This window comes from Tiliqua scincoides, chromosome 3, assembly GCF_035046505.1.
Source record: "Tiliqua scincoides isolate rTilSci1 chromosome 3, rTilSci1.hap2, whole genome shotgun sequence".
In the NCBI taxonomy this organism is placed as follows: domain Eukaryota; kingdom Metazoa; phylum Chordata; class Lepidosauria; order Squamata; family Scincidae; genus Tiliqua; species Tiliqua scincoides.
In genome coordinates, this window is record NC_089823.1 from 3,125,858 (window position 1) to 3,150,719 (window position 24,862).

Consider the following 24,862-nt stretch of genomic DNA (forward strand, 5'->3'; position numbering starts at 1 on the left):
TGCTTGTTGTTGATTGGCAAACCTGATGATGTCACCAAAACCCTCCCCCCACTTGCAGCAATTCTTCATTAAAAAGTTTTAAAAATTGATAAAAAAACAAATGACCACATAATTCATGTGGCACTTTTAAAAATTAATCAAAAAAGCAGACACCTTGCCAAGTGGGGGGAGGAGCAATGCTGCCAGCTGCACTGAAGTTCAATTTCTCAGCCAGGAGGAAGCCAGGCTTGCACATATTTGGGGCAAGCTCCGTTTTCATTTCATGTCCTGTCTCCACCCTAGGCCTTTAGCATGCTTTTAGGATTTTAAGGCACTGTACACAGGAAACAAGTGCTCTGGAACTTAAAGCGCTGAAATACCATGGGGGGAAAAATCCAACATGCACACATGAAAAGAGTTTCCCTTTAAACTAGTCTCATACCAAATACCCAAATCAAACAGTCATCTGTATTGATTTGAAGAGAGCTTGGGGGGGGGATTTTAAAGCAAACTAGGGGCCATTTTTGCATAGCCCCTGGATCCCAGACCACATCTAAAAGATAAATACATTTATTACATTTTCTATTAAAAGATATCATATCATGATGGAATTCTAAGAATTTATTGTTTCATGGGAAAGTTTTTAAATTCCAGTTAAAGATCCAGTCCGTGAATCAGGTGTGCTACAATGAGACATACTGAATCCAGGGCTCGGATTACTGTGTAGGCCGACCTCATCCCCCAAACAGCTTTGCTCCTGTCCCTAAAGGCTGACATGAGATCTGGAACATGGTAAAACTGAGCCTCGGAATAATGTTTAGTCATTCGCAAGCAGTGAGAACCGCGACATCTTTCGGATTTCTTCCAGTGCTGGTAAGACACCTATATTGACAGTTGCGTAAGGCTTCCCTCTGCAAGAAGAATTTAGCTGCTCCAAGCACCTGGAAAAACCCATACCTTAAACTGCTGCAACTGCTGGTCACCTGACCTCTTGTGTCGTATCCAACAACAAAACCCCGTTGCTTGAAGTCTGAAAAACATTTCTCAAGGTATCTGTACATCCCCTGAAGCAAAATAAAGAGAATATTTGCTTAGGTTCTTAGGCCTTACCTGCCCTATAATTCTAATACGGATGCAATCCTGCACTGTTGCATTTTCATGGGAATCTGCCCCCAAGCCAGTCACAAAGGAGAACCAAGCAGCAGGAGCTATTGAATTTCAGAGCTGGAAGGGACTAGATGCCACCAACTCCCCAGCCATACAAATACAGCCCAGAGTGTGCCCAAAGTAGAAAGCAGGTGCACCACAGAAAGCGCTTGCAGAGCAAATAGCACAAGACGACATTAGCAAGCTACCCAACATATACGGCAGGAGAAGTACTCATGCCTCGAAGCCATTAGCTCATTTGCCCTGGAGTGGGTTGAGGGAACCCCCCCAGGACTAAACTTGGCAAGCCAGTAGAAACCAGCAGCATGAGTTGAACCACCTACAGAGCCTTCCAAAACAAGCACATGAAGACACTGTCAGGTATCAAGCTAGGTCAGTGGCCCTTCTAGCCGAGTATCATCTGCCCTGGCTGACAGCAACACTCCCAAGTTGCAGGAAGAGAAAGGGCTTTCCCAGTCCCACCCAAGAGCCTTCCTGACCTGGCAATGTCCAAAGCTGACATTTTACAGCCTCGCGATACACTCCTCTGGTTGCAGCAGTCCCTGTTGCCCTAAGGTAGGAAAAAACTCCAAGCATTTGGATGGTGGGAAGCCCATCTTAGCTCCAGTTGAGGAAACAGGTTAGATGTCATGAGGTATCCTTCACAAGTGCTGTCATAAAGGCTGCACCACAGAGCTCTTCCTGAGCAGTATAATTTGCTTAATGGAAAAGGAGTAGGGGATCTCGAGTTGCTCCTTTCCCTGCTACAACTAAGGGATGGGTACATGCTCATGTGCATCAATTCCTGCCTATGTGCAAGCTTAAAATAAGGCATCTGTATGGGTGCAGATTCACATGAAACAGAGCAAGCGTATGTGAAAGCGCACACATATGCTCAAAGCTGGAACGCCTGCACACGTCTTCCAAGTGGTCACAGGGGCAGCACCAACGCCACATATGATGTAGTCAAGGCAGGAGATCTAGCAGGTGACCTAAGAAACAAACTGTAAGTCTCTGCTACAGTGCAGTAGGTCCAGTGGACACACCTAGTGAACTGCATGCTGTAGACACTTGATGGGATAAACTGGATCAGCCCCACTCACACTTATTTTCTCTCTCTTAATCTGGGCTAAAGTTCAAGTCAGTTTAAAACCAGAAATGTAGCTGGAAGCTCCTCCTTCAATTGTTTTCCTTTGCCCCAATGCAAATACAGAACTGAAACAAAAGGCTACAAGAACACAACAAGCTTCAGAGCACCCCCTCATGTCCAAAAACTACACTAAGTTGGATTTAGTTGCCAAATAATGCTTACTTGTGCTGTCAAACTAGTTAACAGAGTTAGCCACCAGCAGTGCCAAATATAACCTACCAAGCAAACTTAATTCACAAAGATTCCTCAGTGCCTCAACTGAAGCTTCCTGCCAAGAATGCTTATTATTGCTCACCAGCCAATCCAGAATTTCCTTGTGCTTTCCACAGACCAAAACACAGAGGCGGCATGCGTTGTGCACGCTGCCTGAGCATGGACAGCTCCCAAATCAACAGACTACATGGGTCAGGAACTGGAAAGTTAAGTTTGTTTCCTTGGCAGCTCAGGAAGATGCATTAACAAGCTCAATTGTCCCTAAAGCCTCTCCTGAGAAGGGCTTCAGAACGCACTTCAGAGTGATTTTAAAAGCACTAGTTTCACTTAACCCTCCTCACAGAAGATTCCCCTCTTGGTACTTCTCACATACACATTTTCAAAGACAAAGGTGCACACACTCACTGGAGGCTTTTTAGAACTGGAGCCAGTGGCGTCTGCAAAGGGCATGTGTGCAAAAGATTCAATTTATATATGCAGACTTGGGGGCAACTGCCCTCCATGTGTAAAGTGGCTCTCCATGGGTTCCAATGATTTCAGCCATGAGAATGCAGATCATGAAAAGAAGAGCTGTATCTGTGTGGCTCGGATTGCTGGATCTGCTTGGGGAGCTGCTGCAGCTGACACCAAGAGCTTGCTCCTTAGTGGAAAAGCACAGACAACCAGAATGCCACTCTCTGTTCCCCAGTCCTTCCTTTGAAACCTCTCTTTGGTTTCCACCCCACAAAACATGCCAAAAAAAGTTATTGCTCCTTTGGTGGATCACAGTTGGATTTATCAGTTTTGTTTAATACTAACTCTTCCCCTGAAATGAGGGCAGCATTTGTGGTTTCTCTCCATCAGTTCATAATTATTATTATGAATATTTATATACCACTTTTCAACAGTAGTTCACAAAGCAGTATACATAGTAAAATAAATCAATAAATAGTTAAATAGTTTAGCTTCACAACTCTCCAGGAGGTGGGTTACACTGACAATTAATAACTGATTTGAGTATATCCATTAGCAAATTGCTATGAATTTCAGGATACAGATCAGGTTCAGCATTTTTCAAACCATTCCGTGGCATCCATACTCTTGGAAGGAAGTTGCCACGTGCCAGATACCATGGAACTGAAAAAACAACATGTCAAGTTAGGCTGCAAGTTTCTACAAGAGCTAGAGGCATGAGGAACAGCACATACCTGGAAGAGGTATTAAATACTGGGAAGCTCTTCGGCCTTCATGATACTCTCTGAAACTCACCTGCGTCGACTGGATCACAGTAAGATCATTGATGTAGCAGAAGCCTGCCCCCATGGCAGAACGGAGCCCAGCAGTTCCAAATGTAAGTCTGCGGCAAAGGCGGTCCCGGAGCTCTTTATTCCTTCCATTTCGTAACAGATTTTCAATTTGCTCTTTCGTTTTAGGATTCTGTAAGCAAACCAGGAAATACTCTTAAGTTGTACAAGCCTGGACTGTTAAAGCTGCATAGTGCTCTTCTAACGCATTTATGCCTGAACACATACACAGTGATTCTGGAAAGAAGAACCCAGCAACAATTAAAGTGACATATGTTGGTATTAAACCCAAAAATAAATTTTCGTGACCCTCTCAGGAGTCAAAGGGATCTGGATTGCACCCCTCAGCAGTCTTAGGGGGAAGAAATAAAACACAGACATACCAAGGCCAAGAATGCACCAGAGAAGGAAGTTTGCTGCTTCTGTTTCTGACAGAACAAACACATTTATCATTCTATAGGAACCCAGTGAATACACGTTTGTTCTGTCTATCGTTCATGGGCAAGATAAGACATCTAATCAGGATCAGATCCTGGTTTGATATCCTGACTTGAAAGACCCCCTGTTTGCAAGAGCCCATCCCTACCCGAGACTAGAAGATGCAAAACCCTAACTTGCTTGGTCACTGGAAGCCTTCACAATGAACCTACAAAGAACTTGTCAGCTAGTATAGTCAGCTGTTAAACTCCAAACCTGCCAAGGGAGCAAATGTCTATCTGGTCTCCCAATACTACCCTACAGAAAACTGCTATGGTAAATAAAAAAAGCCAGAAAGAAGCATTTTCATGAGTTGCATCAAGCTGCAAAACACACGTGCCAGGATGCAAGGGGTCCACAAGCTGACACACACACTTCCATATAGGTTATAGCATGCAGGACCTGCTTCCTTCAAAATGAGCAGGAAGGGCGGAACTGTGCACTCAGAATGTTTTATGGGCGGTATTTCAAGGTACAGAAACTCTCTTGCCTTTGCCAGGCGTCAGCATCAGGTTGCAGTTCTTGCAACTGTATTTTACAGCCCTTGAGGAAAAAAACTGCATGACTAGTGACATGTAATTTGGCTCCAAGACACTGAAACCATCCTCAGTTGAAAAGAATCTTTCTGTGGCACTTTACTACTTAGATACCATGCCTGCAACTACGTATCCTCACCCCAAGTGAGGATAGAAGTGTGGTGAAACTCTGCAGCTATCATGCACATAGGTACACTGTCTTCCACATTATTTCAAATGTTCTGGGGCTTGTCTCAAGTCCACCTAAAGGAATGCCCCAGAACTTTGAAAAAACCGAAGCAAGGTCTGAAATGATGATGGTCAGAAGGCTGCATGACAACATATGCTCTGTAGCACTAGTGATCCTGGCTGCTGTACTGACTGGGGCCAGGACTGCAGAATGTCATCCCCTCCCTGAGTAAAATGCTGTCAACCCCTCATCACAACAGGGGCCTTCTGAGGGCTGGGGGAAGACCTTAAATGTCACTTCCAGTTTTTGGCACATGGTCTCTCCCCAGCCCTCCAAAGGCCTTTGCGGATGGGGGCATGGAGGGGCAAGGAAGATGGCGGCACCCCCACAAGCAAGACATGCTGGGTCATTCCTCCCCATCCTGGTTCATCAGTAGCTATATATAGCTATATGACAGATTCTGTAAATACATACCATGAGAGAACCATGGAATATAGAGCCATGCTCAGCAAATGCTCACCCAAACTACTGACTGATAAAATTTGCAGACCATTCCAAGATTCGGAACCATCTTGCACAAACATAAGAAACAAAATGTGTTCAGAAAAATGTGGTCAACATTGGGGCCCTTTTAACCTATGTCAATTTATTTCAGGATTACAGCAACTGCTTGGTGTACATAAGATACATGATAGCTGTAAAGTAAACATGTGTTGGACCACACTTAATGGCTAATCAGTTCAGAAACATTGAGCACACGCACAGAGTTATGCAAGGTTCGTTTCACATATAAGAGGCCTAATCTCAGCTGTTAAGATCACTGGCAGAAGAAATTTTTAAAAAACAGATTTTAAAAATTGTACTGTATGTCTAGGAACACAGAAAGTTGCCTTAGACCAAGTCAGACCATCGGTCCACCCAGCTCAGGTGAGCTGACACTTTCAGAGTTCACAGTTGGTACTGACCGGCTGCATTCAAATACCGATCCTGGAATACTGACTGGCATATTGCTCAGTTTGGCAATATTGTAAAGGAGGCCTCTCTGCCCTGTGCCAGAGATATTTAACAGAGATGTTGAGGCTGCAGCATCTGTGCCTGGCTGGCTGCACTCCTTTTGGAGGCTCACTCCTCCCTTTGTTTCAGCAACTAACACAACAAGGAACACTGGTACAAATCACATGTCAGGTTTAAGCTGCCCAGATAACTATTTGTACAAAATTGTTAAGGTGGCTTGTTCTAAATCCAAATCCAATGTTTCATTTTTCAAATCTTATTTCTGTTTGGAATAACCTAATGTTTTAACACCAGACAATACAGCAAGAAGGATACAAAGGCTAAAATGCAGCAGGTGTGGCATAGCCAAAGGGAGAATGATGGGAGATCACAAAGAAGCGAACAATCACACTAAGTAAGGAATCAGATTATTACCATTTGCAGCATGTAGGGCTTATTATACTCACAACCACAAGAGATTAGCAACTCTGAAAAGGAGATATTGCCTTGAGTTCAGATGTGTGTGCCATTTCAGAAGCTCTGCAGTCCCTAGAGGTCAAGCACCCCTGTCTGCCTGAGAACATATCTCTTGCTTAACTCTTAACTGAAGTATAAGATGTAAACAAGTCACAAAAAGAAATAAGAACATTCCAAACAAGCAGAAGGCTGCACATATTTAACACTCAACTTTTTATCTTTAAGAGGGATCTATCCAGACCTCAACTTACACACACTGTGCAGCTATAAGCAAGTATAGAATGCATCAGAACATGGAATGTTCAGTATTTACTTGAGAGAAAAGACTACTCCACTTGTCCAAAAAGAGAATATTTCTTAATTTAATACATTCACATTTCATTCATCAGACTCTGTTCATAGTTAACACATGCAACGTGTTAATTTGCAGGGCACATGGATTCACCTAACCATTCATTTCAAGCATATTCACTCAATTCTAGAGCAAGACAAAACCTGTTCTGCAAAGGGGAAAAATACCAAAGGGACATCTGAGAGCCTTGCACACATAACATTTGTGTTGCAAGTGAGTATGTGATCACATAAAGCCTCACAAATTATTACTTTCAAGTTTCAGTCAGAATACAGAGCTGGAAGGCTGACGGCCCAAAACAATCTTAAGTGCAATTTGTACAGCATAATAAAACAATGTTGGTTATGTACAATTGCTCCACAATATACATGCACAGTTCCTATTAGCTGGGCAAAGTGGCTCCTTCCAAAGTGGTGCTCCCTCTTAGATTTAGCAGGGGGACAGCAGTAGTTGGCAACCTTCAGTCTCGAAAGACTATGGTATCGTGCTCTGAAAGGTGGTTCTGGAACAGCGTCTAGTGTGGCTGAAAAGGCCGATTCGGGAGTGACAATCCCTTCCACACCGGGAGCAAGTGCAGTCTGTCCCTGGCCTGTCTCCCTGGCTATGGGCCTTCCTTCTTTGCCTCTTAGCCTCAGACTGTTGGCCAAGTGTCTCTTCAAACTGGGAAAGGCCATGTTGCACAGCTTGCCTCCAAGCGGGCCGCTCAGAGGCCAGGGTTTCCCACTTGTTGAGGTCCACTCCTAAGGCCTTCAGATCCCTCTTGCAGATGTCCTTGTATCGCAGCTGTGGTCTACCTGTAGGGCGCTTTCCTTGCACGAGTTCTCCAGCAACTTTCAGCATTTTTTAAATGTCCGTTTACTAGTATCTTTTAGGTCACGAGCACTCTGAAATCAATCTAAAATTTATTTTGCCCTGTAAATCACTGTGCAAATCTATTTTGTTGAAAAGCAATATATTTTATTTTATAATTATAGTAGAGTAGTCTGAATCTCAAAGCTGTTCACTGCCTGCATGCAGCATAGAATCCTTAGTAGAGGTTTAAAAAAAGCAACAGAATTCAAGGTCTCCAGGGGGAGTGAGCCACACTGACATTTACCACAAAGAGGTCAGCCAGCGTCTAGGTCCAGCAACAGCTAGGCACTGTTCAGCTTCTGGAACTCAAACATTACATATTTCAAAACAGAATAGTCATGGCACATTTTCAAGTTATTAATGCCCCAGATTTGGATGACGCTAAAATAGAAGTGAGAGAAAGTCCTGAAAGATACAGAAGGAAACTTATAAAGGTTTCACTAGCTATGAAGAACATGGTGGCTATGCAGCACTGTGGAACTGAACACCAACGCACAATTCTGCAAATCAAGTGCACATCTGTTACATCCTAATGACTTTCCTGGTACATCTCACAGTGCAAGCCACCTGGTGACTCCATACTAACAAAGTCACACTCCCATTAAAGGCTGAGTACTTGAATTTAGGCACTTAGGGCACAATCCTACCCTGCGCTGGAACAGGCAAACCAAGAGGCTTGTGATGTATTCAGCACAGGATAGGGGCCCAAAGTGGCTCAGCCAGAGGTAAGGGGAAAAGTTTCCGGGTAAGGCACGCTGGACCCTATGGGTCTCCTCGGACCTGTGCCACCTCCTGAAGTGGCACAAGTCTGAGGAGAGCAGAGCAGCTTCAAGTCGCTTCAAACTCCCTGGGAACAGGGATTGGGTTCCAGCATAACTGCTGGATTCCAGCCCCGCCACCTGCTCGCCCGCCCCCTGGGCTGCCCTACTCTTATCCTCCCTCCCACCTTCTCCCCACCCACCCCAGAGCCTTGTGTCAGCCCAGCTGCGCCAACACAAGGCTCACTGCCTCCATTGGCGCAGCCTCAGCAGGCCGGCGCTCCTCTGTGCCAACTCCCAAGGAGGCGCAAACGTACCTTACAGCCTTACGTTTGCAACTCTCCTTGCGCCAGCCCAAGGGCACCTCTGGACTGCGCCCTTAGTCAAACTGAAGCATCTAAACTACCGTACTCACATATAGTAAGTGAAATTTTTGCCAAGTAATCAAGTTCCACTTCTCACTTTGCCTTATCTCTGGGTCAATCAGAGGGCAGAGCCTTTCAACTCTGAACAGTGGATCTCAAGCAGTAGGCAGGCACCAGGCAGGCAGGGCAGAGATCCTTTCTAGGAAACTGGGAAATTCCAGCCAAAGTTAACCTTTTAATCTCCTTCCTTCTGCAGCCTGGTTCTGCTTGGCAAATGCTTGCAAAGCAGATGTTTTTTGGAACACCAGGATGGGACCCTCCTTCCCAGGCTACAATTCAGTGTACCCTTACTTAAGAACAACACCCATGGAAAGCAGTGGGTCTACTTCTGAGTAAAAAGGGTTGCAAATATATGCAGCTGCATCTCTCTGCTGTGAATTGAATTATACACTCCCAGTCATATGTTATGGGTTATATGTTGTACATAGGGCTTCTGGCTTAACACGCCAGACACCTTAAAGGTGGATTTGATTCATGGTTCAACCTTTTTCACTTGCGTATCCCTTGGCAGCCCATTTCCATAAATTGCACCCTTCCTATCAGCAAAATGTTTGTAATTAGTAAGACAAGCCCTCATCTCCTCCATATGAAAGCCCAGACTTCATGTATTCATCACATATTTTCTCTTTTCATCTGTTTGATGCTGTTGCACCTTTGCACTGTTTGCACCAGAAGTGTGCTGAGAAATTCCGGGTGATTGATCACTTAAGAACATAAGAACAGCCCCACTGGATCAGGCCATAGGCCCATCTAGTCCAGCTTCCTGTATCTCACAGCGGCCCACCAAATGCCCCAGGGAGCACACCAGATAACAAGAGACCTCATCCTGGTGCCCTCCCTTGCATCTGACATTCTGACAAAACCCATTTCTAAAATCAGGAGGTTGCGCATACACATCATGGCTTGTACCCCGTAATGGATTTTTCCTCCAGAAACTTGTCCAATCCCCTTTTAAAGGCGTCCAGGCTAGACGCCATCACCACATCCTGTGGCAAGGAGTTCCACAGACCAACCACACGCTGAGTAAAGAAATATTTTCTTTTGTCTGTTCTAACTCTCCCAACACTCAATTTTAGTGGATGTCCCCTGGTTCTGGTGTTATGTGAGAGTGTAAAGAGCATCTCCCTATCCACTCTGTCCATCCCATGCATAATTTTGTATGTCTCAATCATGTCCCCCCTCAGGCGTCTCTTTTCTAGGCTGAAGAGGCCCAAACGCCGTAGCCTTTCCTCATAAGGAAGGTGCCCCAGCCCCGTAATCATCTTAGTCGCTCTCTTTTGCACCTTTTCCATTTCCAGTATGTCTTTTTTGAGATGCGGTAACCAGAACTGGACACAATGCTCCAGGTGTGGCCTTACCATCGATTTGTACAACAGCATTATAATATTAGCCGTTTTGTTCTCAATACCCTTCCTAACGATCCCAAGCATAGAATTGGCCTTCTTCACTGCTGCCGCACATTGGGTCGATACTTTCATCAACCTGTCCACCACCACCCCAATTATTTCTTTCTTTCCTTTTTTATTATAAGAGATATAAGAAATTATTGGTAGAATAAATTATTAATTAATTGGTATATGGTATCCTGCAACCTCAATGTGCATGTATGTGTTTTTGTATGTGTGTTTGTTTATGTGTTTATGGAAAAATAAAAAAATAATTTTAAAAAAGGGAACAGAGTGTCCTTTTTCAGAAAAGATCAGAACAGTTGAAAAGGCCCCTGCCCAACTGGACTGGGGCCATAGTTCTGGGGAGGGTGTTGGTTAACCCATTGTCATAACATTTTTTCAGTTAAATTCATCTGCCCAGAGCTTCTGTTGTCTCCACAGGGGAAAACATGGCCAGTTTTATAATGAATGGAATAAACACCTGCACCCTGCTGGGGTACCAAATTTCATCCTATGACCACAACTGCCACCTAAGTGGCATACATAAGCATAGAATTGGCCTTCTTCACTGCCCCCGCACATTGGGTGGACACTTTCATCGATTGTGTCAGTTGCACATCCTTAGTGTAGTTACACTAGGGAACAGGAAGAAGACATGGTGCAAAAGGGTTCATGTAAACTATGGATTTTGAAGATAGATGCAGAGGAAAAGAAGTAGGATCTACAAATGTCAGAATGACAAGAGAGGTGCCTAACTTTAGTAGCAGTGCTGGATGGAAGAAAGGGGACTTAGACGAGCCAACAGAAAATCATAAGGAGAAAATTGCAGGAATCAAGGCAGGTGACAACCAGAGGGGGGTGCAGAAAGAAGGCCTGGATTCTTGTGACAGTGTAAGGAAGAAATGACTTCATTCAGCAACAGACTGTACATGTGGAGGAATGTTCAGTCTGTGGAACTCCTTGTCACAGGATGCAGTGATGGCATCTGGCCTACATACCTTTATGAGGAGGACAAATTTCTGGAAGAAAAGTCCATCAAGGGCTACAAGCTGTAGTGGGTTTATGCAAACTCCTGGTTTTAGAAGTAGGCTAACTCAGAATGCCAGATGCAAGGGAGGACACAACAATACAGATCTCTTGTTGTCTTGTGTGCTCCCTGAGGCATTTGGTGGGCCACTGTGGGATACTGGAAGATGGACTAGAAGGGCCTTTGGTCTGATCCAGCAGTGCTCTTCTTAGGTTCTTATGACAGAAAGGAGTCACAGATAAAGCAAAGACTTCATGCCTGTTCTACAGTGTAGAAGGCATCTTTGTTAATTGATACAAGGCTTAGGGGGGAGAGAAAGATAAGCAGTTCAGTCTTGGTCCTATTGAGTTTGAATCAGTGATGAGGCTTCTTCTAACCTAGGCTAACACATCAGATAGGCAGTTGGAGTTACAAGATTGGATCAATGGACAGACAGCTTGCAACTTGCAACCATTGGACGAGATGGTCACCCAGAAAAAGAATGTTGACAGAGAATAGCAGGTGGCCAAAAACAGGAGCCTGAAAACCAGAGGGCACACATGCAGGAGGTGAACCATTGGAGGACAGAACCATGGAAACCTACGTCATAGAATCAGAGAGTGAAGGCAGCAGAGATCTGTGTAACAGGTCACGTACAAAAGCCTAACTTGATCTTGGATCATGCATTGGGATGTTTGTTCATTCCTCGTCAAGAGGGCCACTGGTCACGACCAAGTCTTTGGGTGTGCTTAAAGCACTTATTTGGACCCTGCATTTAAATTACTAAAAAATAAACCATAGACACCAATGCCATGGTTTTCAACACCAGTTATGCAAGGTATTTCCTGGCAAGAATTTCCTAAGTAACAGTACTGGCTCTAGCATCACAGGCTGAAGGACGAAGCCTTCTTTAATCAGATCAAAGGAAGAAAGATGCCCAGGTCTTTCATTGTATCACCTTGTTTTATTGTGTTGATTCTCCCAACTAATCCGCAGTTCAAACAAACTGGCAAGCAGGGGAGAGCCTGTAGCGCAAAACAACTGATGATTCATGCTGCTTCCTCTCTCTTTGGAGCAGAGCCAGACAAGTCCCTCCCATCAAGTTCAATAATGAAGGCAATTTTGTTGAGGCTCCTGTTCCCAGGACAAGGTCTGCAGCTAGAATCCAGGCTGCCTATTGGCACCCCCTCCTCCCACAATAGCTGCCTTCTGGGCTGAGAGAAAGCAGCCCACCACTAGTGGGAGACTAGTTGCAATTACCAAGAGATAAGAGGTACTTAGCACATGGTCAAGAGTTATAGGTTCATATTTCCAGGACTGAGAAATTATGAATACAGGTGCAGACAATAAGCTCCAGCAGGTCTGGACTCAAAATTAAACCTTTAATTTATCTACCTCAATGTTTCTCAAACTCTCGTGCAGAGCTTTACAACCACTATGTTTTTGCGGTGCCAGGATCGCACCGCTGTGGGGGAGGGGGGCTGTTTCTGGTTACTGCCAGTGTCACCGGGGTGCAGGGCTCCCTGCATTGGAGGACAGAAACAATGTTAAAAAAGATAGCAACCCACTTCCTAGTTGTGTTCGCTAAACCGGAAGTGGGTGGCAATCACTTTTTAAACATTCTACAAGCCATGGGGAGCCCTGCAGAGAACTCCACCGGGCCCCCCACACCCTCCCAAACCCCAGCAGCAAGTAATGTAAAAAACAGCCCCCCTCCCCTGCAGTAGTGCAATCCTGGGGATCACTTTGCTATTTTCCCACACTCCCACCCCTTAAAGGGTTCTCAGGCTGATGGGAAGAAGTGAGAAATTCTACGGTGCAACTCTCTCTAGAAGTCATGATGGTCATGCCATCTCACAAAGGCATCACTCCTACTATCCATGAATGCTGAGATTTCTCAGTGGGGAGACTAGCACCCCACACATTTCCCTCTCTTTTCTACGTGTTATCCAAGGTCAAGACCTGGGAGAGGAATAGGGTGACTCCTCTTGGACCCCACTGAGCCTGACACACCTGGGGTGGCAGACGCCTCACCCAATGCCAGAAACCCCCTATTTGCATATATAATGACATAGCAGGTCTCGGGAACTGGGTAGCAGGGATGTTCAATTTCTTTCGGCAGAGTGTGGGCAAGTGCAAACCATGAATTGTACAGCAGATGGATGATTCATGGGCCTCAGGAAATTAACCTTGGCTGAACTCTGCTATTATCGAGGAATTCATGCTGCTTTCATCACTGAAGCCTGACAAAACAAAGTCTTGCATCACCACCAAGCCCGCTGCTTGACAGTATAACTTCATTTAGAGGTCTCCTGCAAACAAAACCAAGTTTAATTGCAGCTCAGTTTGGAGCACAGGAGGATAGAAAGAAGGAATGAAATAGATCCCATGAAGAAGCAGACTTGTGGTTTGGGAGCACTCCTGGACTCAGCCCTGCACCTAGATGTCCAGCTGTCAGTTGTGTCCTGGGGTGCTTTGCCCAGCTTAGGCTGGTACAGTAGCTGTGTCCTTTCTGAGATCAGACCTAACTATGGTTGCCCACATGATGGTTACATCACCTTTAGATGACTGTTATATAGTCTACATGAGGCTGCCCTCAAAAACCATTTAGAAACTTCAGTGATGGCAGTGAGCTGCTGCATGATTGTTGGCCAGCACAAGACAAGGTGAGCACATCATGCCTCTGCTCTGTCAGCTGTACTGGTTGCTAGTCTGTTCCCAGGTACAATTTAAGATGCTGGTTTGACTTTTAAAACCATTAACACAGCTTGAGACTAGAGTACTTGGAGGACAGCCTCCACTCATATGAAACTGTCTGCCCTCAACTGAGAGGGCTTTCTTGCATTTTCCAACCCCGGCACAGGTACACTTGTAGTTGCAACTTGCACTATGGGAAACCCTGACTTAGCTGCTTACAGATGCTACTGATAAACCTTTCTTCCTGCTGATGTGTGGAGTGTCCTTCAGTAAAAGTTGCATGTGGCATATTTTAAAGGACTCTTTTCAAACCAGAAAAGAATATTTTATGAATGCATATTTACTTCATCAATTAATTAGGTAGCTGACCATTTCAGATTCATACCACTGACCAATTCAAAGTCGGTAGGTCACCTGTTTTACTCAAAAGTTCCAAGAATTGCTCAGAAGCAAGGTAACAACATACAGTACGCATGCCCATGCCCCACATTGGTTCTACTGAATTAAGCCAGTCAGGAGGCTCAGTCTGACACAGGATTCCCTGCACTACTGTCCAGGCTTACCACACGTACTCCACTGCCCGTGGCATTTGTAGTATACACTGTAGGGTTAACCTTCACGCCATGGAATTTGGCTGATATCCTCCTGAACTGTTGGGTAGCGTCAATTGTTCCCAGGCTTTCTTAAACAGAATGCCAGTTCAGATCAGATACCAGTCTTTTTCCTGGATCTAGGACAATGACCCAGGACAAATGTGCTTTTACAATTATACTTTAGGCTGTTGTATTAGGCTCCTGTATTTAGGCAGGAGGTCTGGTCTAGAGGATAGAGCCTCCATTTGCCTGAAGATAACATCCACAAGGTCGCCAGTTCAAGGCCACCGGCACCGTGCGACCTTGAAGCAGCTGACAAGCTGAAGTCGAGCTATTTCATCTGCTCTGAGCGTGGGAGGATGGAGGCCAGGATGGAGGCCAGATCAAACGAAACATCTGAATTGTTGTGGCTCTTGAAAGATAGAGCCTTCTTTCAATCGTAAAAATCCCTACGGGGATTTAAATAAGCCTGCCTATGTAAACCGCCTTGAATAAAGTCTTGAATAAAGACCCAGAAAGGCGGTATATAAATACCTGTATTATTATTATTTCCATAATCTGAAAAGTTTCCATAGTGGGTGCAGAATCACAGATCTGAGATAAGAGCCAACCAGGCTCTGTTGAGGAACAACACAAAATGAGACTAGCATGAAGGCTCAGGGGACAATCTTGATAAGCTAAGCACTGCTATATTCTAAAATCTGTGGCCAGATCTCAAGTTGGGGATATGACTGGAAATTTTTTGGCACCAAGCGAGACAGCCTCAGGGCTGAGTCTTTAACAGCATGCGCATGACACTCCTTGCTCAGACATCCCTGCCCAATTATTCATATAAACCTTAGAATTCAATTAGCCTTCTTCCCAAGTATGGCGTATTAAATAAAACAAGAGACTGAGCCAGTGTGACTTTTGAAGAGAATGATTCTTCTGCCTTTGTGGCTACTGTATGCTCTAGCAAAGAGAAGTCCTTGGATTAGGCTCCTCCATAATCATTTCCCTGAGTATTACAGCAGCAGTTAAGCATTTCAGCATACAGCTGCATAAGGTAAGGTATATGCACCAGGTAATGGGCTGCTAGCTTGGACCACACAGGCGCAATCCTATACACACTTTGCTGGAAATAAGCTCTATTGAACACAATAGGACTTACCTCTGAGTAGATATGCATAGGATTGTGCTGACAGTGGCACAGAAATTAACAGGCTAATGATGCAGCCCTGGATGAGCTGTAGCAAGCGCCTCTTCATTAACTTGGGCTACTTGAAATAAAACAGTCACATGAAAAAACAAATCTTATGAAAATGCCCACCATAGTTGTGGGCAAAACGTTACAAAATGAAAATCTTCACAGACCACAACCAATAAGCCTGAACAGTTCTTACTGCAATGCTAAATCTTATATAGGTTGATTCAATAGAGGTATCTGGTTTCTGTTTTTTTACATATGCCACAAAATCACTTGAGTTATCCACATTATTAATATGTGGTCTTATTGTATATGCGGTTTTACATTGTAGTTTATTAACTACAATAAGACTACATATAGTTGAGTCTGGTTCCCAGGCACTCAGCCCAGTTCTATGCAGGTTTACTACTCATGCTTTTGCTCACAGTACTCTAAAATGCCCTGTACCATCTATGGAACTATAAAAATAAAACATCCCACTGTATTAAATGAGATTGATTTTCTCGTAAGCATCCATATTCTGGAAACCAATAACATGCTATTCAATAGTTGATGCCCTTTTTTGGTCGTTCAGTTGTTACGTCACGTCTGACTCTTCGTGATCCCATGGACCACAGTACGCCAGGCCTCCCTGTCGATCACTAACTTCCAGAGTTTGTCCAAATTCATGTTCATTGCCTCCGTGACACTATCTAACATGTCTCAACATCCTTCTGCATCTTCAATTTATTACTGCACAGATGACAGGTAACAGTACAGATACATTGCAAGTCTTTTATAATACCATTCAAAGTAACCTGCAACCATATGAAATGAACGGCTGAAGAACTGAGTATAGTTGGCTCAGAGAACAGATGAATTAATTGATGCAACCTTCAGTTATCTCAAATGCTGCTGTCAAGGAATCATATACCAAGATCCTGGAGGAAAGATAGAAGCAATGGATCCAAATTGCAATGAATCAGATTTAAATTGGGTTATTTTACTCAACTGTTGGTTTAAAGTGAAAAAGTAAGAGGACAGCAGTCTGTCAGACATGTTTGAGTCCACAAAATACAAGGGCTGCTGAGGGTTGCACTAGATGATTCACAAGTTCCTTCTCCACTCTATAGTTCTAAGATAATTTTGAATGATCACACACAACGGCAACACAATGCATACTGAGCAAGCAAGTAAAGCTCCTCTTGTTCAAAGACACTACAAGATGAATTAGATCTTGAATAAGAAGCAATAAACCACCAAGAGGCAAGCTGCTTGTGGTCACAAAAATAAGTACACAACTTCAGAAGAACCTTCTCTTACTGGAGATGTAATTTTCCAGGGGAAAACTGGTCTGGTGTCACACATTGGTAGATATCAGTTTAACACAGGGTCTGCTTTGTTGTTATCACTAACATAAGAACATAAGAACAGCCCCACTGGATCAGGCCATAGGCCCATCTAGTCCAGCTTCCTGTATCTCACAGCGGCCCACCAAATGCCCCAGGGAGCACATCAAATAACAAGAGACCTCATCCCGGTGCCCTCCCTTGCACTGGCATTCTGACATAGCCCATTTCTAAAATCTGGAGGTTGCACATACACATCGTGGCTTGTAACCCATAATGGATTTTTCCTCCAGAAACCTGTCCAATCCCCTTTTAAAGGCATCCAGGCCAGATGCCATCACCACATCCTGTAGCAAGGAGTTCCACAGACTAACCACACGCTGAGTAAAGAAATATTTTCTTTTGTCTGTTCTAACTCTCCCAACACTCAATTTTAGTGAATGTCCCCTGGTTCTGGTGTTATGTGAGAGTGTAAAAAGCATCTTTGTAAAGAGTGTAAAAAGCCAGACTTTGTCTAGATGTTTATTAATACCATTGCAACAACTATTTGCATTTTAATTGTTTAATTCCGACAGCATCCTCTAAACAAGGCTATGAGGAGAACAGAGCTTCCCTTCCACCAACAGGAGGCTCTTGCTGCTATGCCACAAAATGACAGAGTGCAACACCCACCTACAGATCAGTCATTAGTGCCAAATATCTGGGTAATTCAGGCTGCAATCCCACGCACACTTTCCTAGAAGCAAGCTCCACTGACTACAATGAGACTTACTTCTGAGTAAACATGCATAGGATTGCACTGTCAGTTACCCAGGTAACTGATTTAACTCTACAAAAAAACTCAAGCATGCAGCAGTTTGAACAGATTTTCCATCACAGTTCTAGCTTTCCCAAAACTGGTAGAGAGCTTGATTCTCTTCTAGAGAGTCAAACTGACAAAAAGGAAGTAGACAAAATTGTTTCACTCACTGGATTTTCCCATCACTTAAAATTACTATCAGCTTACCTGATAATGCCCTGAATTCCTGAGCAAACATGAGTTTTGCTTTTGGATCCTAAGACCCATGGCTGAACACAGCAAATCACTTTCCCTTTGGAGAGGGGTCATGACTCAGCACTAGGACACATGCTTTGCACACAGAAGGTCAGCAGCAGACCTGGCACTGGGCAATCAGGGCAAATGTCCCAGGAACTAAGCCCATGCACCTCCAGGACCATGGGAAGCCTTACTGAGGCTCCTGACGCAATCGGAAACTGTACTTCTGGAAGTACAGTTTAAGACCGAGGTGAAGTCTAAGAACGCTTCCCCAGTTGGTTCTGGAGTTGCACGAGGCTCCATTTACCAGTAAGTACTGGGGGGGCGTGGTGCAGGGGGGGCATTGTGGACCTTTGCTCCAAGACACCTTGAGGGCAGGTTTGTTACTGCAGAAGGTCCCAGTTAATCCCCAGGCTATCTAGGTAGGGCTGAGTAAAATTCCTGTTTGGAACCTTGGAGAGCTTCAAGCCATCAGTGCTGCCTATACTGAGCCAATATGGACCAATGGTCTGATTCAGTATAAGGTAGTCTCCTATGAACCTCTCTCAATAACAAAAGTAATACAAATGTAAATATAGCCATATATACACATGACAAAAATCAAACAAGCCAATGGATAATTATTCCAATTAAGCCAGTTTCAGTCACAAGAAAGTCTAAAAAGTGCTTCTTTTATATTATATTTCAGTACCAAGTAATTTCTTCCCCTTTGAGGGACGATATGTAGCAATGGCAAGTTTGCTTCAATGGTGTCATTCAACCCAAGATTATAGTGATCATTTTTCCATCCTACATGTGTTGGCATCTTTCGACTGCACAAATCTAACATATACCCCATTGCCAAAGACAGCAGACTGTGGGGGCCTTCCACCAAACACCAGGAAGGCCAAAGGACACAAATGACATTATACAGCAGCAGAGTTCAGTGACCTGCTCCCACAGTTAGTCCCCAGCCCAGTAGCATGTCGAGGCTCCTCAGATGGGAATAGTAGCAATCAAAACAGCACGAGGGCATTCATTCTCGACTTAAATCCACCTTCTTGAAGGAAAAGCTTCACATGAAGACTGGGCATTCCACATAATTTTGTCAGCATGCTGGAACTGCAGAAAAGGAAACCAACTGGAAAGTGTTCAATAGAAGCTCATCTAACTGCAGGTTTTATTGACAGTTCTGGCACTGAACAAAAGATAACAAAGCAACAGTTATCTGACAGGTATAGATATACACTTGGGCCAAAACAAGATCTAAATTCTAAAAAAACCCCAATTTCTTATTGGCCTACAGTCAAAAAAAAAAAAAGACTACACAGAATGCAAAAATTGTTTTTATTACATTTGTCCTTAATGTGGTATTGGTTACCTTCTAATAATCCAATTGGAACATCTATGTTTAAGCTTAAGTGCCAGAACCTACACATTAAAAAAACAAAACAGAAAATCAGGACAAGAGGGTTGTGATCTCATAAAAGTGAAGGCAAATTCACAACAGGAGCCATTACATTCTGTGGAGCATCATCCTTTGCATTTCAAGTGCAGTGATGCTTTTCCACTTTCTCTCCCTTCCTATACAACTGGCAGCATATATAATTAATCTGTTGCTGTATTCTTCCCCAGAGGCAGCAGCTGCCTAAAATAGCCCATCAGCCAATCTGCTGAATCAGCAACTGGCACAAATAATGCAGTATTGATGGCCATTGGCAGAAAAGCTGCAGTTTGTAGGTATAATTAATTTTGATTTTACATATGGAGACACCATAAGTCTCTTCACAACAATCAATCCTAATGAAGGAACCTTTAGACTCAAATTAAGAAATGGCCTACTTAGGGCCCAATCCTATCCAACTTTCCAGCACCAGTGCAGCCGCAATGTAGCCCCAAGGTAAGGGAACAAATGTTCCCACACCTTGAGGAGGCTTCTGTGACTGCCTCTCCACCACAGGATGCAGTGCATGCCCCATTGGTACAGGTGCACCGGCACTGGAAAATTGGATAGGATTGGGCCCTTAGTCTGCTGTTTATATCCCTAGCCCACATTCACTGCTAGAGATGAAAAATGCACACAACCCAATGCCTATAAATTATATAATCCTCTGGTATGCATACAAGAACACTTCTTCTTGCCATCACCTGGTGGTGCATTATTTGGAGAAGTAGCTGTCTTACTAGAGACTTTCCTATAAGCCTACTAAGCACACAAATGCTGGGGGGAGTAAACACTCCTTTGTGTTTAGAGAGAGAGACTGCTCTTTAGTTAGTGCACTAAAATGCTTTACACCCATTTTTAAAGAATGTTTTTAATATATATAACTGATTAGGCCTATCAGCCAACAGTTAGGCAATAATTGCCCATTTGCATCAAATCTAAGTCACTGTCTCCAAATTTATCTGGAAAGAGAATATGGCGGGTGATATCCTTTCTAGGGAAAAAACCACATACACTCATAGTCCACCTGCTGGGCAGTATCTTTTTACCTAATATATGCTTCCTGGTTTAATTTTTGTGCTGAAAATAAAAGCTGTTTTACACAAAACCTTCCCAGTCATCTCTTCCTCCTCCTCCCCAGACTGAAAATTCCATAAATAACCTCTGCTGATTTCCAAATTACAGACTGCTGTCTTTCAGGCAGTCTCTCCTCAGTGCTAGTCAGACTCCCTTAGACATCACCAAGCAGGGTAAAAAAGACCTGGAATGAGACATTAGGAGACCCAATATTACTGGCCAACACATGCACACACTATTGTTAACCAATGCAAAAATAAATAAAACTACAGCAATGTCAGTGTGAAAAGCAGAAGCTTCTTAAACAGAGATTATGATTTGCGAATAAACTATATTGGGAAGTTTTATATTTTTCCCAAGAATGGGTGGTGTCAAAGGAACTTATGAGAGACTTGAAGCAAAGCAGAAGAAAGCAACTGAAGGGCATTGTACAGGAATAAAAACAAGACAACACAGATAACCTCTGTTCAAACCAAACTAAAACTGCAAGGGATACAGCTCCCTAAACACTTTCCCTTATTTATTAGACATTCAACACAAAGTCAAGATGAATCACTGTGTTATAGGCATGTGGCATCTCAGTGCTTATTAAGCCCTCAAAATAGCAGTACACAGGGTTGAAATAAGGGAGCATCACTTACAGCCCTATCCTAGGCATGTCTACTCAGAAGTGGTTCACTACTAGTATATTGGGTGTTACTCCCCGGTAACTAAATATAGCATTGCAGCCTTAAACTGGCTGGATTCTTTTACTTGCATTCTTTTTCTTTCATACAAACTCCTTCCACTGATTCTGAAGGGAGACTCAGACCAGCGTCAGAACACAGCCTGCCTCCTAGGTTTCAAAAGCACTTCATTTTAAGTGAACACGGCATCTATTTTTAAGAGGAGAAAAAGATGACAGTGTAAAAGGAAGATGGAGATCCAGATCAGGGACATGCAGTGGGTGGGGAATTTTGTGAGGCAGAGCCTCCCCATTGGAGTCCTTCGAAAAGGTGCCTAAGCATCCAACACCCACATGCAGAGCACGTTTAAGTGAACACAGCATCTATTTTTAAGAGGAGAAAAAGGTGACAGCGTAAAAGGGAAATAGAAATCCAGACCAGGGGCATGTGGTGGGTGGGAAGTCAGGTGAGGCAGAGCCTCCCCACTGGAGTTCTTTGAAAGGTGCCACCACCACATGAAGCATCCAAGCACCCACAACCCACATGCTCTGTGTGTGGGTTGTGGGTGCTTGGGCACCTCACACAGCAGCAGTGCTTTCTGAAGCACTCTGGTGGGGAGGCTCTGCCTCACCCGATTCTCCACCCATTGCACATCCCTGATCAGATACAGACAAGCTTATCCCTCATTCAGAATTAAATCATTGCATCACAGTCATGTTCATTAACAACTTATTTTTGACACGGGCAACCTATCATCGTTCACCCACACTGCAAAGAAGAAAGACCAGGTTTTTCCCACAAGACATTTCTCCTCACCAGTCTGCAACACCAGTACACCACCACAGTCCATGATGGGATAAATGGCATTTCTTCTTGCAAAGTGTTTTGACTACACAGAAAGCGCAGCCAAGAAGAAAACACTTACTGGTGCCTCTCTGCCCCAAAGGCAAAGCAGGCTGGGCAGGAACATAAATCCTTGGCATAAAATGAGGAGGTGCTCAATGGCCAGGCTTCAGCCTGCCATGCCTGCCCCCTACGCACCCACCTTGTCCCAGGTCAGCCACTGCCAGATGGCCTTGTCCAGCTGCGAGTCCCCAGTGCTGTAGGCGACGATCAGGTTGGAGTTCACATCTCCGTTGTCGTCTCCGTGGTCCCCCATTTCTGTGCCCCCCCCAGAAGGCTGTGGCTTGGGGTGCAGCACCTGGGCAGTCCAGGGAGGCGTGCAAGGGGATGATGATGCTCACACGTGTGTGCAAGGAAGGGGACTCACCACCACAGGGGATGATGCTCACACACGTGCGTGCAAGGAGGGGGACTCACCACCACGACACTGGTGGGGGGGGGGAAGAGCCAGGTCTCCTCCTCGCGACGCCACCAGATCAACACAGCCAAGGGCATGAAGGCGCCCACCTGGACTGGGGAGGGGGCGGGGCTATGCTAACAATACGGGCGGGATTGTGCTAATGACGTGGGCGTGGCCCCTGCGTGACCCCTCTCAGGCTCCCCACTGCCTTGCCTCAGGCAGGCGGGCAGCGCCCGCTGGAGGAGGGGCGCGGGCAGCCCCCCTTGAGAGGATGAACAACCCCCCGCACTTGATATCGCCCCTCAGACTGCCCAATAGCTTCCCCCCTCCCCTCAGCAGTCCCGCCACACGCGCCTCTCACAGAGCGGCGCGCTCTCCTCTCAGAGGCGCTCCCGTCGCTCCACACGCGCCGACTGAGCAGCTCGAGCCGCAGAGAAAAGCATCAACAACCGGCAGGCCCCGCCCTAGCCTTCCTCCCGCCCAATCGCGGAGCCGGTAGCGGAAGGCCACGCCCTCCGCCTGTCACCGCTACCAGGAGGCCCCGCCCACCCCTTGACAAGACACCTAAAAAAGACACTCTTTCCCCTCCCCCCTCAGTTCCCTGCGTACATTTTGGGTCCGCTAACGCCCGAGTGGGGCTGCGCGCGCAACATGCCTTGAGGGAGGTCTGGTACCGCGAAGGATGCTGGGAAATGTAGTTTTTCCCCTTCCTGCCCTTTTAGTCCCCTTGTCATGAAAGTTATACAGTATTACAGACTGGATGGCAGAGATGGAAATAGGACGGAGCCGTGCCTGGAAGGGGAGCCTCCACAGGAGAAGGAAGGGCGCGAGGCCAACAGCACCTCCCCGTCAGGGGAGAACCCAGAAGTGACATCACAAGAATGACGTCGCTGCCCCAAGCGCTGGGCCTCATGACATCATCGTGACATCACTGCCCCAGGCACCAGGGCTTCTAGTCACGCCTCTGCTGGACAAGCCAGTGTGGCGTCATGACTGGCTTGCTTGGGCTTGCACTGGGGAGACTTGAGCTCGAGTTTCTCCTGAGCCATGAAAGCCCTGGATTGTGGCCTCCATTGTGGGAGCCCCCCCTGGTTGTGTGGAGACCTGAGGCCCTTGCGGAACTGCATGAGCCTTTCTTTGAGGTGTGGCTCAGGTGGTTTACAACAAATACAGTTCCACTGAATCTGTCCATTGGTCTGTCCTGCCCAGGGTGTGAGAGGGTGACCTGCCCTGCCCGGCCTTCCCAGCCCTGCTGGAGCTGGAGAGTTGCCAGTACTCACGGCCCCTTCCCCAGAAGAAGGAGCACTGAGTGTCCAGGGCCATTCAGCAACCCCAGAGGCTCAGGGTGGGGGGCAGAGGGGGGAGCAGGTGCCCGGTAGGCAGGGTGCTGCTCCCCTGCTGCCCAAGGCAACTGCCTTTCTCACCTCAGGGAAGGGCTGGCCCTGCAAGAAGGTGTCGACAGGATACGCTGCAGCCTTGGAGGCCTCAAAGGCCTCACCATCCCTGCCCTGCCTGTCTTCTGTTGCCATGGTGACAGCAGGGCCTGCGAGAGGGGACCACCTGAGTACAAAGGGCTGAATGATGCAGTGCGAGGGGACCCACTGGAAAGCAAGGGCATTCTTGGGTTGATGGGAATGCCGAGAAGTAAATCTGGACCATCTGGGATCCCGGTTTATGCAGATGCAAGACAATCAAAGGAACCCAGGAGGAAGAAGAGACGAAAATCTATTCAGTGCAGGGCTCCACCTGATCCTGGTTCAAATGCTTGCTGCACCCTCTAATTTTATACAGATCTGAACAGCGATTTTTTTGAAGACTGATGCTGTATTGTTTTAAGTTAAAATGATTGTGTTTGGATGTTTATTGTGTATCAGTGCAAGATTCTTGGAAGCCTTGTGGCCAGAAAGGTGAGTAAAATACTGTAGGACACACAGCATAGAGAAAGTATGTTTCTTAGGACTTTGAATTTTTAGGAAATTAGGAAAGGGGTTGAGTATAAGACTCTGTCCCTCTGTGTCATGTGTTTCCATGCATCCATACAATGGCATCACTACAGGGTTGCGGCTGCTGCAGTTTGTACCAGATGTGAGCCTCAGCAAGTAGTAATACCACATCGCCAAGCCTCCATTCGGTGATCTTTGGCCCTCTCCTGGCCTAGCCACTTTGCAATCTTGGCAACTATTGTGTTTTTGCCACTTCTGGTGAGAATATGAAGCAACTGTGCAGGAGAAGGCAGAAGATCGCCAAACAGAGGTGGTATGAAGCAGTGGCGTAGCTGAGGGGGCTGGGGGGTCAATTGCCCCAGATGCCACACCTGGGTGGTGTCAGGGGGTGCCTTTCAGAGGCCTTC

At 45.5% G+C, this 24,862-nt stretch overlaps 1 protein-coding gene across 1 annotated transcript in view; it reads right to left on the minus strand.

Moving 5' to 3' along the window:
* Window positions 1–22,763, minus strand: part of PGM2L1 (phosphoglucomutase 2 like 1) — a 39,620-nt gene extending 16,857 nt beyond the window's left edge. The window contains exons 1-3 of the mRNA XM_066621209.1: window positions 22,255–22,763; window positions 3,737–3,904; window positions 937–1,043 (exon numbers count right to left, since the gene is read on the minus strand). Of these exons, the coding sequence (XP_066477306.1) occupies window positions 937–1,043; window positions 3,737–3,904; window positions 22,255–22,368 (389 nt within the window). The 5' untranslated portion in view covers window positions 22,369–22,763. The remainder of the gene's footprint in view (window positions 1–936; window positions 1,044–3,736; window positions 3,905–22,254) is intronic.
* Window positions 22,764–24,862: the final 2,099 nt, after the last annotated feature.